This window comes from Lagopus muta, chromosome 1 (genome assembly GCF_023343835.1).
Source record: "Lagopus muta isolate bLagMut1 chromosome 1, bLagMut1 primary, whole genome shotgun sequence".
Lineage (NCBI taxonomy): Eukaryota > Metazoa > Chordata > Aves > Galliformes > Phasianidae > Lagopus > Lagopus muta.
The window spans coordinates 80049682-80067982 of record NC_064433.1 but is presented as its reverse complement, the minus strand read 5'-3'; the positions used below and the strand labels follow the sequence as shown (position 1 = coordinate 80067982).

The following is an 18301-nucleotide window of genomic DNA, read 5'->3' as shown; positions in this document are numbered from 1 at the left end:
GACTGTTCTGATTATACTCATAGACAAAAAAACAGTTCAGAATAGCTGGAATACAGTGCATCTAGTGTTTTATTTCCTCCCACTCACCCAAGCGAAGGAACTGCTTGTCAGAGTGTAACAGGACCAGGACCATCCTCATGGTGGCTATTTTTACCATCTTTTTGCCTCTTTGTACCATCAGGGCCAGTATACAGGAACATTACAGTATGTGGAATCCAGGTCTGTGCATGTGAAACAAGAATGCAGAACTCCCCACGGTCAATGTGAGGGGATGCTGTAGGGCTGTTTCACATGCCTGTGGTCGTCCTGAGACTCAGAGGGACATTCCTGAGGTTTGTAACACAATTCTTTGCATTTTTTTAATTTTTTTTTTTAAGCTGTCATCAATGGAAAGCCACTTGGCCCGGGAAGAAGGAAGGGCACTGGCAAACATGTTTGATTTCCTATCCAAAGAACTGCTGAGGCTGCAAGAAGAGCGGAGGATCCACGCTTTTGTCATGCTGGCTGAGAGGACCAGGCGGATGCGGGAAGCAGAGGAGAGTGGGCGCCGGCAGGTGGAAGAGAGGCAGCGGCAGGAGGAAGATGAGATCTTCAGACAGGCAAGAGAAGGAGACTGGTGGAACTGTGGGCAGCTTGTGGGAAGGTCTAGGTGGAAGGGAAGCACTTCAGATTTCACCAAGGTGGTGATTAGGGGAAAGGCTTAGTGAAGAGAAGGTGATTGCATCCTATAAAGGTCATCTGCACTCAGTTAAGGATGATCGGAGTGCAGACAGATCTGTTGAGCATTCAGTTACACGTCCTGAGTAAGTTTCCAAAGTTCCACGAGCACTTCTAGAAAACAGATGAACCTACACCATCTTTAGGATTCATGTTTTGTCAGAACCTGGTCTGTCCAGCAGAACTGCTATGGGCTCTCCCAGGAAAGATGCCTTTAAGCAAGATTTTCAAACGATTTTGTCCCCAAAAGTAGACTGTAATAACAAGGGGTACCATAAGATTGTTTTGAAACAATAATGAATAACGTAACTGTGAAGCCCAGAAAGTAGTCCTGAGATTATCCTATTCCATAACTAGAATGTAGTCCTGTTCCTGTTCCCTAGCTCCTGACTGCATGAAGCAGTTGAAACAAATGAGTGGGAGCCTAATTGTCTAAACCAATAATTTCCAAACTTGATGGGAGGAAATTAATACCAGGAGAGTCTGAAATTAGGATTGTTTTTCTTTTGATTTTAGCTTTTTCTCTTTTCCAGTTCTCTAAGTGGCAAACAAGAAGGTCAAAATGCAATTAGTTTAAGCCCTTCAGACTAACAGAGGGAAAAGCTCCATTTCTAGAATCTTTGCTCTACTTCCATTGTAAGGAAACCAATAATTTTACCTTGTTATTCATGTATCTGCGTCTGGCTCAGTGGAAGCTTCTCCTCCAGGATTTGCTTGAATGAAAGCTGATTAACTTACTGAAGCCAACACTGGCATTTGTTATTTGGCAGCTGTTCAGGAGCCCATGAGAACTGAAGAGGCAACTGCTGTTGGATTCATAGTGAACCTGCTGCAGAAATGTATCTGGTGATAAGTTTTGCATCTATTTCTCCACTTAGAATCATAGAATCACCAAGGTTGGAAAGACCTAAAAGGTCATCCAGTCCAACCGTTCACCTATTACCAATAGCTCCCACTAAACCACGTCCCTCAACACAACATCAACTTGTTTCCGTTTGTTCTCAGATGGAGTTATTAGAGAAGAATCTTTTACTCAAGTTATTCTTCCCAGAAAGGGCCTTTGAATCTAAACCTCTGGCTGGCCTGCCTGAAATTGAGAGCGGCTGGTGATTTTATTTCTCTGGAAATCTGGTTCCATTCTCTTAGCAAGGCAATGGGCAGTAAGAGCAACACCTTGATATTCTGTTCCAGGTGGTGAAAGTGCACCAGAGCACTGTTGACTCCTACCTGGAAGACATTATCTTAAGCAGCATGGAGAACACAGCTGAAGAGCAAGCAAGGGAAGAAGTTCAGAGGATGGCTGTAGAAATCAATGACATTGCTTATGAACTGGAAAGAAGGTGTGTTCCTAAAAAGCAGATTGAGGTCATTTACAGCAGTTTAGAACCTGCCTAGCTGCCTGCATCTGGGGTTACATGTACAGTCTAAGAGAAAGGAAGGCTAGAGCAGTACTGTTCATGACCACCTCATTAGTGTGACTGCTGGATGGGAACCACACTGTTACTGTCTGGTGCATGCATATAAATTCGTCAGAGCTTTATTTTTATGCAGCATGTGCCAGATTCCCTTTGGAAATCACTTGTGGGATCTGTGAATCACCCTTTTCAGACTTCTCCATGTCAATGTGATGCTGTGACTGAACTTGAAGAGAATCTGGGAACCGCCTAAAGCAATGCCCATTCATGCTGGTCTTTTCATTTATTTACAGTATTACAGAAAATCAGTTTGAAAGAGATGCTAAAGATACAGCTGTACAGAAATCTCTCCTGAGGTAGCCGTTCTTTTAGAAAGTGCCAGTTTCCATGGGCTCGGTCATATTGATAGTGCTTTGGGTCGAGTAACTTGTTGAGAAGGCCGTGGTCTTGTGTTTGGCTGGGGCATCAAGAATGAATACTTTTCAGGACCTGCCAAGGCTCTGATTCAGTTTCTGTGCCCTTTCTTTGGATCCGAGCCATAAAAATCCCAATGACACAGTGACTCCCCTATGGTACAGCAGCCGTCTATTTTGTAACGAGATGAATACAACCAGAGTGGCAAAATCCTTGGGGAGAATGAAGCGTAGATAATGCATGCAGCCCTTGGGCCAGTTGGGAACCCACTGAACACTGGCATGGTAAAGAGCATGGGGACCGCTGCAAAGTCACAAAAGGGAAGAGTTCAGCAAACTCAGCAAAGGGCCAAAAACTAAATGGTGAAAGACTCAGTTCCTTGGAGCTATGTTTGTGGGTTTGTCATCATTCAGGGCCGGGCTCCTAAATACCTCAGAGGATGAGGAGTCTCGGGTGGCCAGAAATGCTGCTTTTCCAATGCAGTGTTGAAGACATTGGCAGTGCAGAGGGCAGTAGTCACACCGTCACGGCACTGCATCAATTTTTTTGGATAAATAGACTGAGCTGATGATTACTGCCATGACTCACTTGAAAACAGTGATAATATTTACAAGGAAATTGTGTGCTTGCAGAAGTAATCTGGAAAGAAAAATGAAATACTAATATTACTTTCTGCATCTGTTCTGTAGTCGAACTCACCTACAGTCAGAAGAGATTGTAGCAGAGCTGGTTTATGCTTTCCTGATACCAGAGATTGAGAAAATGTCTATCAGAGAAAAAGGTGAGGAGCCAAGATTTATGCTGTTTTTGAACTGCTTCACCATCCTTACTCTTGCTCACCGAAAGGAAAAAATGCAGTGCCAGGAGATGCCTCAGCTCTCTGAGATGCCTCTTCTGCACTGTGCAGGTCCCTTTTCACCAATTCCTCATGATCTTGATGGCCCGAATTAGATCTGATGCAATTTGCATCTGCAACATATAACTGTAGAAGTGGAAAAAAAAAACACTACTGTACATCCAGAAACAACCAGAAAAAAAAATCTTTAGGCACCATGGTTGTGAGTTGTGTGTTATGTGGCAGTTTGTAAAATCTGGAAGTCTTTAACAAGCAGATTACTTAAACATGGGCCGTATCTGAAAGGAACATTATATCCTTTCTGATGGTTTTTATTCACAATCAGTTAAAAACCAAAGCCACAAATAAGGTTTTAAGGATGACCGTGGTGGCACCGTGCTTTAAGGAGATAATCTTGCTGTGTTAAAAGGCATTTCTGTATAATCAAAATGGAAAAGTATATCTCAAAATACAGAGGGGAGGACACCAGAAAGCCATGACCTCGATGGCCATGAATAAATGTTGTTTTTAACTCAGTTTTCCACTGACTAGCATACTCAGAAGGTTGGTGACTGAACCAGTCATCCATATAAAGAAGATGTAACTTATGAAGAGCATTTGCATCACTGCTGAGTCTGAAGTGGTCCTTGCCTCATTACACTTCTCTGCCTTGAAAACAAAGGCGCTTTTACTTTATTCTGATTTTTTTTAATGAAAACACAAACCTTTCAAATACACTTTATGATCTAGGAATTGTGCAAACCTCTTTATTCCTGGTTTGTGTATTTGTCACAACAGCATCTGTTCAGCAGCTGACAGTTCTGTGTGAGCTTAAATCAGCTCTCTTCTCCCTAGCCTTGCTTCTGCACTCACAGAATCACAGAATTGTAGGGGTTGGAAGGGACCTCCAGAGATCATCGAGTCCAACCCCCCTGCCAAAGCAGGTTCCCTACTCTTCCCTCACTCCTTCCAAGGCAGGATGATGTAATTGTAGTCAATGAAGCCTGCAGCATAGGTAATAGTACACACAGATTAGCCTGTGTCAGAAAGGAGAGCAGAAAGAGAAGACCTGAACATGGCTTAGGATTCTGGGTATACCAAGGTACCATCAATAAGGAAAATACAGACCGTGCTTAAATGCAACAGTAGCTAATGGATATAGGCTCTGCCGTAGACCTCCTTCATAGTGAGACCTTCAGGGAAGCAGAAATTGGTGACTATTCCTTGTGAATCCAAAGGAAATATTACCAAAGAGCACTGTTAGCTCTCACGAGCACATTGGCATATTGCATTTCTGTGGAAGCTTTTAAAGCTTTTCCCATTGTGAGCCAGCTTATTCATTATGAAACTGTGTTTTATTGACCCAGCACATTCCTGAGCACGCACATTCCTTGAAGCTATCAGGAAGCAATCTGAGAGCACAGCTGCGTGGCCTGCCAGAGGAGCGAGTCTATTTGTATCACAAAGATTTGAGGGCTTCCAAGTTCAGACTTTCCTTCAGCTTTCCCTTAAGCATCTCTATTTTGCCATTAAGTAGACTCTTCTCCTCTCCTTGCCCCCTTTCTCTCCCGTTCCTATGCATAAAAGCAGGAATTATCCAGAGCTGGCTCATCCTGAGACACTTCTGCACATCACTTCTGAACTGTCCCTCACTGAAGGTCAATGTTCTCGTGTGAAAAAATGCTTTTAAAAGGAGAAAACTCAGCCACCAGTTTTTAACCCTCCTTGTAGATAGAGGAAGGGACTGCAGTGACACCAGGAGAGTACTCCCAATATAGTACATGCAATTCGTGCGCGTGCAACTGAAGCCAAACTGCCTTGGACAGACGAAGCTCTCCTGGGAATTGAGAGCTGGCTGGTGAGGGTTTGCTTACCAAACCCAGGCTAGATCAGTTGTATTTGCTGTCAGCAAAATGGAGCTGGAATATGGATAAACATAAACAGGCTGGGTGAGTAATGCTGAGCAAGGAGGGCTGTCTGAACGGCAACAGACCAAAACAAGAAGTTTTGGGCTTCTGCAGGGAAGCAACATGATGGCAGCCACTTCTCACTGCTGGAACATTCCCTTGCCCTCCTACAAGCACACAGTATTTCATTCCCTGTGATTGTTTATCAGAGTCATAAGTCTAGAGACAGAAAGACAGAACAAAGAATAGCAGAGATGAATTGTAGGGTCAGTGATTTAGCTTGGGTAATTACTTCCCAAGAGGTGGGCTGGAAATCTGTACAAATGAGATTGCTTGAAATCCATGTAACTCAGTAAAGAACAATTCCACAGGAGCAAAAGGGAGATGATAGCATGGGTGGCTTAATGAATCTGTACTGTCTCCATGTCTTTCTTTGAACTCTTTCTCAGTGTAGGCATAATCATAAAATAAAGAGCAGGTTTCAGCTCTGCTCTTCTAGAAACCTGCTACAATTTACAGGCACTGAAGGAGAAGCTAATTTAAAGCCCACTAACCTGTGCAGTTGTGCCCTAAGCTGGAAAGGATGACACGGGCTGTGCTTTCCACTGGCAGGGGGAGCTCATCTTCCAAGTGAAATGCACAGTTGGGTGCTGCTATTAGGTGGCAGTAGAACACTTTCACCAAAGTTGTTGGGGTGTGATGTTTTTCCTGCGATTGGCTTTTCCAGAGCTCCAGAAAGGCCAGGAGCTGCCTTTCCCACCTCCCCCACAGAGAGCCCTGTGCTGCATGTTCCCAAGGAAAAGCCTTTCTTACCTCTTTTCCTTCGCAGTGAGGCAATCCCAAAGAAAACACATCTATGCTGCTCATCAGATCATCCATGGGAGTGTGGAAGAGTTATTGGCTGATCCAGCATTACACCAGGAGATGCCTGCCAGCAAGATGAGGGGAGCTCCTCCTGTTGAGACAGCCAGCACTGCTTTGGGCAGGACAAACAGTGGACAGACTGTGGCTGATAGCTCTCACTCTGCCCCAGTTGCACAGGATGTGTGTAAACCTCTGCGTGAAGAGAGCCCACAGGAGCCAGCAGTGAGCCCTGCTGATGGACCAGACAAAGATGGCACGGCCTCCTAGAGATATGAATACAGTGAGTTTCCCTTCCCCTTACTGATCTGAGCTCAGAGCATAGGGAAGGAGATGGAAGCACATTACATTTACTTTTTCCAAGGCGTCCAGAATGCAAAAGTCATTATTTGAACCTTCAACTGCCCACCAGCTATGCTGTCTTGGAACCAAACAACAGTGTGACAGTCCCAGTCCAACCCCTTTACCCATCAACCACTGAACCTCATTAGCTAATTTTTCTCTTCTAATTATTAGAGAAGTTTGAGTGAGAGACCACTTTTGATATTCTTACTTGTATTCCTGGAGCAGGCCAACAGTGATGTGCTCCTGAGCTTTTGATGGTGCTTCCTTTTATCACTAACACTGAATGACAAAACATTCCAGCAGTGGGATGTATCGAGGTGAGCCCCTGCACACAGCTTTTCTCAAGCACATCCCACTGCTTGCCTTAATGGAGTAAAGCAGAGAGCAGGTTGTTGTATCAACAGCACCACTAATTGGCATTGTAGTTGTATGAAACCCCTCTTTGATGAGCTACTAATTGTGCCAGACCTTGCACCATCTTTTCATGTCATGCACTTAGGAAAGACGCCCTTGGCCTCAGTGAGAGGCTTCTGCCAGCCAGGCAGCCTCTGTCACTAACAATCAGATCTGGAGCTCTTTGTGCTTTTTCTCATCCTGATGGAGACCACTTCTGGGTAGTACCTTATTTCTTAGAACAGCATTAGTCTATTAGTCTACTTCCATCTATGGGGGAAAAGCAGGAAGAATGCTGGCACATTCTGATGTGCAGGCAGGGGTTGCTCAGGCTCAGGATGCCAGCAGCCAGTGGGCCATAGACACAGGCAGTGAGACACAGCATCTGAGCAGGAAGCTGTCAGCTCTCCAGCACTCACCTGTCTCTGGGTTCAGCGTCTCAGAGGTACGTTTATACCAATCCCAACATCAAACTCAAGCACAGCCATGACCAAACACCTCAAATGCTTGCTTACTCACCGTTCCTAGAGTTATAACTTACTCAGCAATGCCAGTGCGTATGATATCTGCATACTTCCAGCACCTCTTTGGACCTGATTACCTGTGCTTTGTGTTGGGAAGCCACAGGCATGGTCCAGCTCCAGCTAATTGTGAGCATTGCTCCGTTCCTTCAAAACCAGCAGTTGTTCAAAAATCCAGGCCCACCAGGGCATTTCTGGAAATATTTTGCATCACTTTTCCACTCAGTGGACTGAAATGGGCGAGTGGCAGATAGAAGAGAGAGAGGAAAAAAAAAAATGGAGTACTCCTGTAGTCCACTGAGCTGTAAATGAGGACTGGAGAGAGGAACACTGCTGCACCACGATGCCATTGCCAGGCTGTCAGCCCTGGACCAGGGGCACCAGAGAAGAAGGGGGGGGGGGCTCTCAGCCTCTGTAATGCTGCGAAGTCTGGCAGGAGTCAGGGATGGGTGACGGGTTTTGGTGAGGATGCTGTGAGGATGAGTGTGGCAGGGTTTATGGATTGGGGAAAATTTCCATGGCGTTCCTCGCTAAGCACTGGAAACAAAGGTAACAAATGTAGAAACAGAAAGCAAAATCACAGAGTGTGGGAGGAGCGGCTTTGCAGGGCATTGGCTCCTTTGCCTCAGGCCACCTTGGACAAATTTAGCCTGGTTGAAAGAGGGGATAACACAAATCACAAGATCCAGTGTAATAAGAGAGACATGGAAAACATGATGCAGCTCAACAGGAGAACAGGAAGAGCAAGCCAACAAAGCATTCACTGTATTTCTGAGATTGCACGTGGAAATAAACTTCCTCTGTGTGGTATGCTGTGCAATTTGTCGTGGTTAAAAGACAAGAAGCATTCTAACAGGTGTGGGAATAGATGTAGGGAGCAGCATCCCTGCCTTCCCCAGGGATGCAGCCCAGCACAGCAGCCAGGAGCAGGGGATGAGTGCTGTGTGCAGGCTGAGCTAAACATGCCATGGCTTTTGGTGTGATCTAAGGGACACTGTCAGGGAAAAGCCCTCTTCTCCACATGACATTGCATTACATGGATACTGAATGCCAGGGCAAGGTTTCTGTGGGAAACTGCTCCAGAAACTGCTTTCAGTCATCACATGTGGGGTTACAGAATGTGCTTTGAGGAAGAAAATGAGCACAGTGAGAGGGAATTGAGCTCATAAATCAATAGCACAAGAACGCACCATTCCCCCCTGGCAGGAACCAGAACAGCGCTGGGGAGGAGCTGCATCTGAAACAAACACAGCAGATGCCTCCAGGGCTGCACCAGTACAGCTCAGGCACCTGGATGATGGCACTTGCCCTGCACTGCCTCCAGAAGCTCCTGGGAGGAGCCTGGCAGTGACACACAGCTCTTCTGTGTCCCAATGGGGCCTGGAGGGACCACAGAACACAAGCTCCACAGGGGCAGTGAGAGTGGCTGGAAATCGGTCTCTCTGGAGTGATAGAATGAAGGCAGATGGTCTCAGGTCTTCCCTGCGGCCTTGGCTGTTGCAGTGTGGGGTGAGAAGATCCTTTCTGCAGTTCCAACCAGCAGAAAGGCCTATCGATGGGATAACATGAAGGCAGCACACCTTTCCCCAGACGCTAACTGATAACAAACCCGCAGTCCTCCATCTCTCCCGCCTCCCTTAAGAGCAGCACAGCCATCACACAGCAGCTGCACTCCTGCTCTCTGAGCAGCACTCTGTTCTGGTCTCACACGGGTACTTGGGCTCTGCCTGCTGCTTTGCTGGGCTCAGCTCAGCCCTCGCACAGCTGCAGGGTCATAAAACCACAAGCACAGTCCTTGCACACTGAAGGCTTTGCAGGGCTCAGACGTGGCTGTTACTGACTCAGCCACCTCCTGGAAGTGCTCCTGCCACAACCTGGGAAAGAGAGGCTGCTCTGGCTCCTGCTCCAACAGCAGCATTCCGTTTCCCTTCCCTCCACCGCGTGCTGCCTGGTCCAGTCCACTCCTCTCAGCCCGTCTCCACATGCCAGAACCCCATCCTTTGTGTAGGGGCTCAGAGATCCCTTCCACCCTCCCCAGCAGCCCCCTCTGCACGGCCATCCTGGTACTCTCAGGTCAGTGCTGGACACAGGGCTGTCCATCCCCTTCCATCCCCATCCCCTTCCATCCCCATCCCCTTCTTCCTTGGGGAGAGGCCAAGCAGTGTGCAGTGCTGCAAACTGTGCTGAGCAATGGCAGCTGCGCAGCACGGACCCGGTGCCGTTGCTCCTGGTGACAATGGTGGCAGTGAGCATGAGCAATGCCAGTGCTCTGAATACAGATGCAGCAACACGGAGCCATGTTCCTATGTAACTCCTAAACGACAAGCACCCGCCCTGCTGCCCTCCCATGCACCCACTCAGCAGCATCTGCTTGTTCCCCGTTTCCCCTCTCCAGCATTTGAGAAGCAGCCGTTCCCATCAGCACTACGAAGCTGCATTTGCTTCTCTCTCCCTGAGCTGCTGCAGGACTGATCCTAAGAATGAAATCTTTTTTTTTTTTTTTTTCTTCTTCCTCTCTATGAGTCAGCAATAGCCAGCATCTGTAGTCAAAGCCTTTTGCAAACACCGTGTTGATTCCCCCACCAACTGAACCCGCCAGCCCACATCATTCTCCCACCTGGCCAAATGCAAACCAAATGCAATCCCTGGAAAAGCCCCAGATCTGTCATTTCTTGCAGAGCCAGCTGCCATTGACAACCCAGCCTGATCCCAGGCCTCTTAGAAAGGGGAAAGGGCTCTGACATGCACAATCCAAACACTACCCAGCTGGGAGCCACTGCACGTCCCAGGATTGTGAACCGCAACGTCTCGAGGAACATTAATGGTACAGTTCAGGTCAGTACAGAAAACATCTTCAAATAATCCGTTATACTCCACTCTCGCCTGGCAAAGGGCCTGATTACACAGCCAGGTTACTGAAAGGAGAGGGCAGGCACATTGCAAGTGAGGGAAGATGGGGTTTGTTCCCCTCCTTCCACATCCCAGGGAGCTGGCATTGGCTTGGAGAACATGAATGCATGTGGGTGTGCAGAATGGGATTGCCTCCTGCAGGTGAAATCCACCATCAGCAGCCCTGGCACCACCTGTGCTTACACCCAAGGTGGCTGTTGGTTGAATGGCACAAGCACACCGGTGGAACAGACTGTTGTAATACACGCTGCTGTAATACAGTGCTGCTTTGTGTTGTGTTGAGCACTGACAAGAATCTTAAGGTGTCATAATCAGCAAGTGAGTAGACTTGAGCACAGCTTACTGTTAAGTGAATGCCATCCAGAGAGATCTAGATGAGCAGTAGGCCCACGAGAAACTCATGAGGTTCAACAAAGCTAAGTGCGAAGTCTTGCACCTGGGTTGAGGAACGCTTATCAGTACAAGCTGGGGGATGTAAGGATAGAACACAGCCCTGCCATAAAGGGAATTGGAGGTACTGGTGGATGGGGAGCTGGACACGAGCCACCAATGTGCCCTTGCAGCCCAGAAAGCCAACTGGATCCTGGGCAGCTTCAAAAGCATGGCCAGCAGTTTGAGGGAGATGATCCTGTCCCTCTACTTTGTGCTGGTGAGACCTCACCTGGAATATTGCGTCCAGATGTGGAGTCCTCAGGACAGGATGTGGACCTGTTGGAGTGCATCCAGAAGAGGACTGACTACAAGAACAATCCAAGGGATGGAACACTTCTCCTATGAGGACGGGCTGAGAGAGCTGGGGCTGCTCAGCCTGGAGAAGAGAGGCTCTGGGGGAACCTGAGAGCAGCCTTTCAGTACCTAAAGGAGAGTTATGAGGGGGATGAAGAGGACAGTCTTTAGCAGGGTCTGCGGTGATAGGACAAGGGGTAATGGTTTCAAATTAAAACAGGGTCCTGATCAAAGGGCATTTGCAGTGAAATAGAGAGAACACAAGGCGTCAGTGCACGTGTTTAAAAAGGAAAGTGCTCAAGGTCCCCGATTTCCAAGGATCGTGATGAAGGGCAAAATACAAATCAGTAAGAACTCACCAAGCAGTTCCATCAGTGACTCCACCACGGTACAACTGGCCGCTTCCAGAGCTGCTAGAGCAGAGCATCCCCAGTCCCTGCAGCCAACAGTGGATGGTGCTTTGGTCCCGTCCCCACCCTCTCTGCCACCTTGGGAGGCTGGAGCACAGAGCAGAGCACGGAGCAGCGGCAGAGCCCAGCTGGTGGCTGCCACCTGCTCCAAGGGGCTCCGTGTCAGCCCACCTATCGGGAGCACCCCGAGCCCGGCTGCAGAGCTGTGACCCCACTCACATCCCCGAACAAAGCCAGAGGAGCCACCGTGCAATATAAATTTGTTTTTATTGAAGCAGCAGTCACATGACCTTGCATCTAGCCTTTAGGATAGCGACAGAATGGATTCGGCCAGGTCAGCCAGCCCCAAAAAAAAAAAAAAAAAAAAAGGAATTTTTATTCTTTTTTTGTTTTTTTTTATTTATTTTTCTTTTGCGCTAATAGACATGTCATGTTTAATACACACATTATCCAGTACCGGAAACCCAACTCAGAGATAGCTACGTGCTGATTTGCTGGAGGAACGGTCCACTGGACGTGGTCTTGACAAACTTTACAAATCACCACCAAATAACGTTACTAATGGGACCAAATGAGGAAAAGGAAAAAAAGAAACGATGAGTGCAGTATTCAAAGCCAGCAGTTTACACAGGTTCTTAAGTTTGTATCTATAGGTGGACAGTAAAGGAAGATCGCTTGGTTTCAATTTGAGATATCATGTCCCAGGGTTCCTCTCTCCATCAAATCAAACGGCATCAGAGACAAGCTGGCACCTCTTGGAAAAGTATCATGGAGTAACACAGCTCATTTAAGAAAACATGCTTATTTCTCATGATTATTTTTTTTTTTCTATTTTTATTTTTATTATTATTACAAAGATTCATGTCCACCTATTCTCGCGGAGTGGAAAAAGGTGCGGGGGTGAGGAACAAGGGGCAGAGAAGGAGGAGAGGAGGAGGAAGGAAGGGGGGCAAGACTTTGAAATAAAGACCACACACTTGGGAATTTTCAATTTCATTTCCAGGCTAACCTACTTTTTATTTAATGCAAATTACAGTACCAGTTAACTATTTCCGAACCGAGTCACACAGAACAAAACGTATTTACAAGGGGAATGGGGCGGGGGAAATAATAAAACATTAAGCATACTTTCCACAAAAAAAGTTTATATTTAAAATGAAAAAAAAAAAAAAAAAATCAGTCACAGAGGCATTCAAGTAGTAATAATGTTATACAGGTTTTGCTTTTCCTTTAAATCAAGACAGATTTGCACAAGTGTATGCAATAGTTTGTATACAACCCACAGTCCTTAATATATATATATATATATTTTAGATTTGTTTTTAAGATGGAAGTGGTCACACTGATCGGTGTGTACAGGCCCAAGTGATCCATCAGCAACACATTAATGAACGCAAATTTTACAGGCAAGCAAATTATATATATATAAATATATTTTATATATATATATATATATGTGTATGTATATATATATATATATATTAAAAATAAATTGAGAAAGACCAACACAAGGAAGCTACTTTTCTCAAGCTAACTCCTTAGGTACTGTTTTCCTTTCTGGTCGTTTTGCTGTTATTGCAGGGCTCCAAAACAAAATGAACTAGGAACAAAACTGACTAAGAGCCCTGTGGGAAGAACCTGGGACCCAGGCATCTCTCCCCACCTCAGAAAGGCAGACCCGGAGCGGAGGCTCTGTGCGCTGCTGGCGCCGTCCGTCCGTCCGTCCAAGGCTGTCTGCTTTTCGGAGAGGGGACCGACGAGCCGGGGGCTTGGATGTGCTCACCAGTGGCACGCCATAAGCACCTGCCACTGCTGTAAGCAAAGCTTTGCTTAAAAATAATGGGAGAAAGCGACCAGGGATCTGTGATTAGCCAATTTTCTTTTGTGATTTGTTTTTTGTTTGTTTGTTTTTCCTAGTAAGGTAGGTAAGTTACTTAGCATTAAGAACAGCAGTGTCTTAATTGGGTGCCCAGAGGGGACCCCGATCACCATCGGCTCCATCTCAGAGACCTACGCGTTGTGGAATTGACAAGAGGACAGATGGAGACCATACACTGTCAAAACCGAGCCCCAGACGGAGGGAAGAGAGTAACAGCTCTGAGCGGACCATCAGAAGCAACGCGACGTCACTGACCTTTGTGTCACCAGAAAAAGTGCAGCCTCTGCTTCACCGGAATGAACGCAAGATGCTCCGAAACAAAACAGCAACCTTTGGTTTGGTACAGGGTGAAGTGTTTTCATATTCAAGACAACCTCAGGTGGAACACTAACCAGGTAGTAAACACAAGCGGACTAATTGTAGAAACAAGGCCTTCGTGCTGGGCGCAAGAACTCAAGAGACATGTTCAACTTGCCATCTTAAGAAACCAAAAGTGACTGTGGGGAGGGGATGCGGTGAGGAGCCCCCTGCTCCGAGAGCCCCCGCAGGGCCCAGCGACGATGGCGGGGTCCCTTCGCTGCTGATGGCAGAGGGCCCTTCGTCCATGACGGTGGGGGATCCATCAATGATGGCGGAGGATCCACCATTGATGGCCGGGGGAAGACGAGCAAAGCCGAGCGCAGCCGCCAGCCATAGGGCTGCTGCGGGCGAGAGAGTGGAGAATGAAACCGGTCACTGCTAGAGGGGGGAGGAGGGCAGGGGGAACCGGGGACGTCCAGAGCAAAGCCGTGGCTCGGGTGAGATGGGGGTGAGGAGGGTTTCCTTTCGTTCCGCTCGGGATCGGGGTACCGCCGAAACCTGACAGCGCTCCGAATTAAAAGCGGGGAGCGGAGATGCGGTTGTGTGGGGGGATGTTGTTAACAAAGGAGGAAAAAAAAAAAAGAAAAAAAAAAAAGGGAAATAAAATTCAAAAAATCATGGAAGCGAAGGCACTCCAAACTATATAGATACACTATACATCGCTAGAGTTATTGTTACAATAATACAGGCCGGTACCTACTGTACAGAGTTAAAACTATATGGCTTTAAAAAGCTCGTCTACATTTTGTCTGATTATTAAACAGAATCACTGCCCTGAACGGTAACTTTTTGCTCATTAATAACAGTTCCTGGGTCCACATATTTACATACAAAACAATAAAACTCAAAATTTAAAAACAACCAAAAATAATAATGTACAAGCTTGAATTTGGTGAGGAGCTTTGTGGTTTCCTTTATTTTTTGTGGTTTTTTTTTTTTTTGTGTTTTTTTTTTTTCCTGTGTGTTTTTTTTTTTTTTTTCTTCTTATTTACAAAAAAAAAGGTTATTCAAAGACCTGGATCTAACTGTATAAAAGAGTCGGTGATCCTGCCATGATCCTTGAAACGAACAAACAAACAAACAAACTCCCCGGGGCGCCCCGACCCCCGGCTAACACCCACACAGCGCACACAGACACGGCACAGAACGGGAGCAAAGCTCTTCACTCTCCTCCGCTAGACTTCAATGAAAGGAGAAAAAGAAGAAAAGAAAGGAAGAAAAAGCCACATTTCCTGGAACGAGCAGCAATTTTGTCTCAGTTTTACATTTTAAAGACTCAGTCATCTATCCGCCTCCAAGCAGCGGCGCCTACAGGCCACAGCCCAGCGCTCTCGTCCTGCAGCAGATCCACACTCCGCCCTGCTCTGTGGGTCTCCTGCACTACATGGATGGCTGGGCCACTGCTGAGCCCCTGCACTTACCTGTGTGAGCTGCGTCCCGTCCTTAGGACGCTCTCAGCCCTTTCAATTGTGTCACGCATGAGGATTTTGAAAGCCTTCAGCTCTGAAGAGGCAGTGCGCCTTCCTCTACCATCAGCCAGAATTTAGGGACAGCCACTGTAAAGCACGGAAATGCTTTTTTCCCCGACAGCAAATTGACGTGGGGCATAACGTAAGGGCTTAGCGGTTTCAGGGTGGGCGTTTGCTCCTCCCTCCCACCATGATCGGGCAGCACTCGGAGACGAGTCTCCAAAAAGCCCCACACAAACAGGGTGAAATGCACAGAAGGGAAGGCCGTGAGCAGAGCCCCCGCAGCCACCGGGTTTGCCGGAGCCACTCCCAGGCCACGCGAAGGGCCGCACGCTGCCCCCAAACCAACCACCTGTCTCAGGCCCTCGGGTCAGACAGAGCCGGTAAGCACCGAGGCGGCTCCTAAGGAGCGCAAGGCAAGGGGGAGCTCCTCCACCTGTCCTCCCCGGGGATATTGCTTGGGATGGGGCAGAGGTGGGACACCGTGCACCACTCGCCCTCGCAGGGGGGAAACCCGGAGCCTGGGCTATGACAAGCACCCGCCTCACGCTTCAGTCAGACTGCTGCGAGATTGTAGACAAAATAAAAAAAACAGTGTTGTCTCTATGTATACATGTATATATTTATATAATATATATACACACACACTCATATGTAGCCAGCTTTCCTACAAGTCAGCAGGTACAATTACTGTTGATAGCACTCCGATGTGTAGTTTATTAATATTCTACCGATGTAAAAACAGAATGGCAACGTGGCAACGCGCATCAATAAATAGAGATCAAAAAAGCAAAGAGGTTAAAAAGATGAAATTTAAATACAGACTCTAGCCGTGGATTTAAAATCAGAGCTACCGTAGAATGTGGCATCCTGCGAGTTAAAGCTGCAGTTAAAAAATATTACAAAATAAACCAGTAGAAGACTGTTACAGTTCACATTATAAATCCCGGTGTCCTTTTCCTGTACATCTCGGGAAAGGGAAGCCTATTCCAATTGGGACTGGACAATCGCTCAGGCGGTGGCACCTCTCAGCCCGGCCTTCGCCATCCCCTCCGCTGCCCCAACCACAACCGCTCGCCTCCGCCTGTGTGTGTATTATATTATATAGAGCCGTGCCAAGGGCTCCTCTTGGAAGGAAGCTGCAGGTCTCTTCATCGCTAGCACTGATTTGTGAAAGGAAAGTCTGCCACTAGCAGCTCAAGCCTTAAGACACACGTAAGCCTCCCCCCTCCCCCAGGCAGCCTATGTCCTACCATGCCAGCCAGGGCAGCTGTCAGTCGCCCGTCGGTCGGCCCGGGGCGTGGATTCGCTGGCACCGAACGCTGAGCTCTGTTGAATGACCCCTGCTAAGCTCCCGACCAAATTCAAGCTGTGCACTACATCAAAGTCCGAAACTTCACTTAAAAAGAAAATAAAAAAAGAGGTTAAAAAAAAAAAAGAACTTCAGCAGAGAATGAGGTTTGGGGGTTCTTTTTTTTGTTTTGCCATTTTTTTTTTTCTCTCTTTTTTTTTTTTTTTTTTTTTTTTTTTTCCTTCTTTCCGTTGTGGGAGAGGGCATGAGGCAAGAGTCCTGGTTCTGAAGTACACAACAGCAAACTTCCAACATGAAGTGATTGTTGAGGGGAGAGACACTGGTGTGTTGTATTGCTCCGCGTTCCCTCCTCCCCCCACCTAGTCCCTGCCCCGGACACCCTGCAGAGTGATACAATGAAACTGGTTCGTATTTATAGATATTTTACAAGGTTAAATAAGAACAGCAATAATAATAATAAAAAATTGAACACTAAAATGAACAGGTTGGTTGGTTGGTTGCTTTTTTTCCTCTTTTTAATTTTCTTTCCAAATGTGACCAGTGTTGCTGAGCAAGACTCAAATTACTGGTGATTTTCCTGTGCAGCTGGCTGCTTGGTACCGGTTCAGGTGGAGTTGGAGGCTGATGCTGTAGCTACACTATTGGTCTGAACTCGTTCTCCTGCATTAACATCTGCAAATGACAGGCGAGGGAAGGAAAGAAAGAAAGAACAACCAGCATTACCTCCAGAATACAGACATTTGCAACAACAGCCATGACATTTCCCACACAGGGAAAGCCCCAAATCCCACCACCGTACCGCTGGGCAGGATGCCCTCGTTGGGTTTATAAAGAGCTGTTTGCTCTGGGCAGAGATGTGCTTTGAGTGGGACAACACCATTTCAGCATGCTAACACCTGGCTGTGTTCAGCTGTTCTGGTGGGACAGGCTGTGCTCAGGCTGACCCAGGAACACTGACTGTGAAGGCTTGCTGGCACTGCCAGAGCCAGCGCAACTGCCCAGGGCTGCACACTGGTGCTGATGCTTCCTGTTGTTAGGCCTCCTTGTAGCAAAGCCATCTCCAGGATGGATGGAGCCCCACACAGAGACAACATGCAGGACCAAGGAAACTCAGAATTTGCAAAGAAATACCAAAAGGAATTTCACCACAACTGTGTTTTCAGATGTAATTTGAAGGGAAAATAATTGTGTCAGCTTGTAGCGAAAGGCTACAGGGAGAGTCTTCATGCTGATGTGCAGAGGCTCTTCCAGAGACCATCAAATACTGTTATTCAGTTCTTAGAACGCCCCAACAAACTGGGGCAGGCCTTCAATCAGGCAAGAAAAGGAGAAAAGCAAGAGCCAAGACGCTAATAAACATCCAAACATACTGAGAACAACAGAACAGTACGATGGCCAAATAACCACACGCAGTTGGTGGTCTCTCTGGAAAAAATAAGCTTTCTGAATATTAGAAGAATTAGGAGGGAAAAAAAATGCACCAACTTCATCTGGAGCCATCATATGCAGGATGTGATCTGCACAGCCACAAAAAAGGAAAGAGGACAAAAGGTGAAACACAAAATACTTGACAACAAATACATGAGTAGAAAAAGATATCAAGTGAGGTTTCCTAAAGAAAGCATCATGCATTTCTCCCACTGAACTTAAGGGTAGCTGCAAAGCTATCAATACTGCAATAGAATAAAAATGACTTTTATCTCAGTACAGAAGAGGGCAGAGTGGGAAAGCAGTGCACTCAGAAGACAAGGAAAAGGGCTCACAGAGGACAGAGCAAATTTAACAACCAATGAAGGACAGCACGACCGGCAGAAATAACAGGACAAA

At 46.9% G+C, this 18301-nt stretch overlaps 2 protein-coding genes across 4 annotated transcripts in view; one reads left to right on the top strand and one right to left on the bottom strand.

The window, feature by feature from the left end:
* CFAP91 (cilia and flagella associated protein 91) overlaps positions 1 to 8218 on the top strand; it is a 31835-nt gene extending 23617 nt beyond the window's left edge. The window contains exons 13-16 of one of the 2 annotated variants that reach the window (XM_048932395.1): positions 378 to 599; positions 1909 to 2057; positions 3236 to 3327; positions 6118 to 8218. In XM_048932395.1, the coding sequence (XP_048788352.1) occupies positions 378 to 599; positions 1909 to 2057; positions 3236 to 3327; positions 6118 to 6419 (765 nt within the window). In that variant the 3' untranslated portion in view covers positions 6420 to 8218. The remainder of the gene's footprint in view (positions 1 to 377; positions 600 to 1908; positions 2058 to 3235; positions 3328 to 6117) is intronic. The other variant, XM_048932404.1, reaches the window with a different exon arrangement.
* A 4113-nt stretch (positions 8219 to 12331) lies between these two features.
* The window catches only part of GSK3B (glycogen synthase kinase 3 beta), a 142220-nt gene continuing 136250 nt past the window's right edge, over positions 12332 to 18301 (bottom strand). For both annotated transcript variants that reach the window (XM_048941627.1, XM_048941636.1), the window contains one exon: positions 12332 to 17146. In XM_048941627.1, coding sequence (XP_048797584.1) covers positions 17079 to 17146 — 68 coding nt within the window. In that variant the 3' untranslated portion in view covers positions 12332 to 17078. The remainder of the gene's footprint in view (positions 17147 to 18301) is intronic.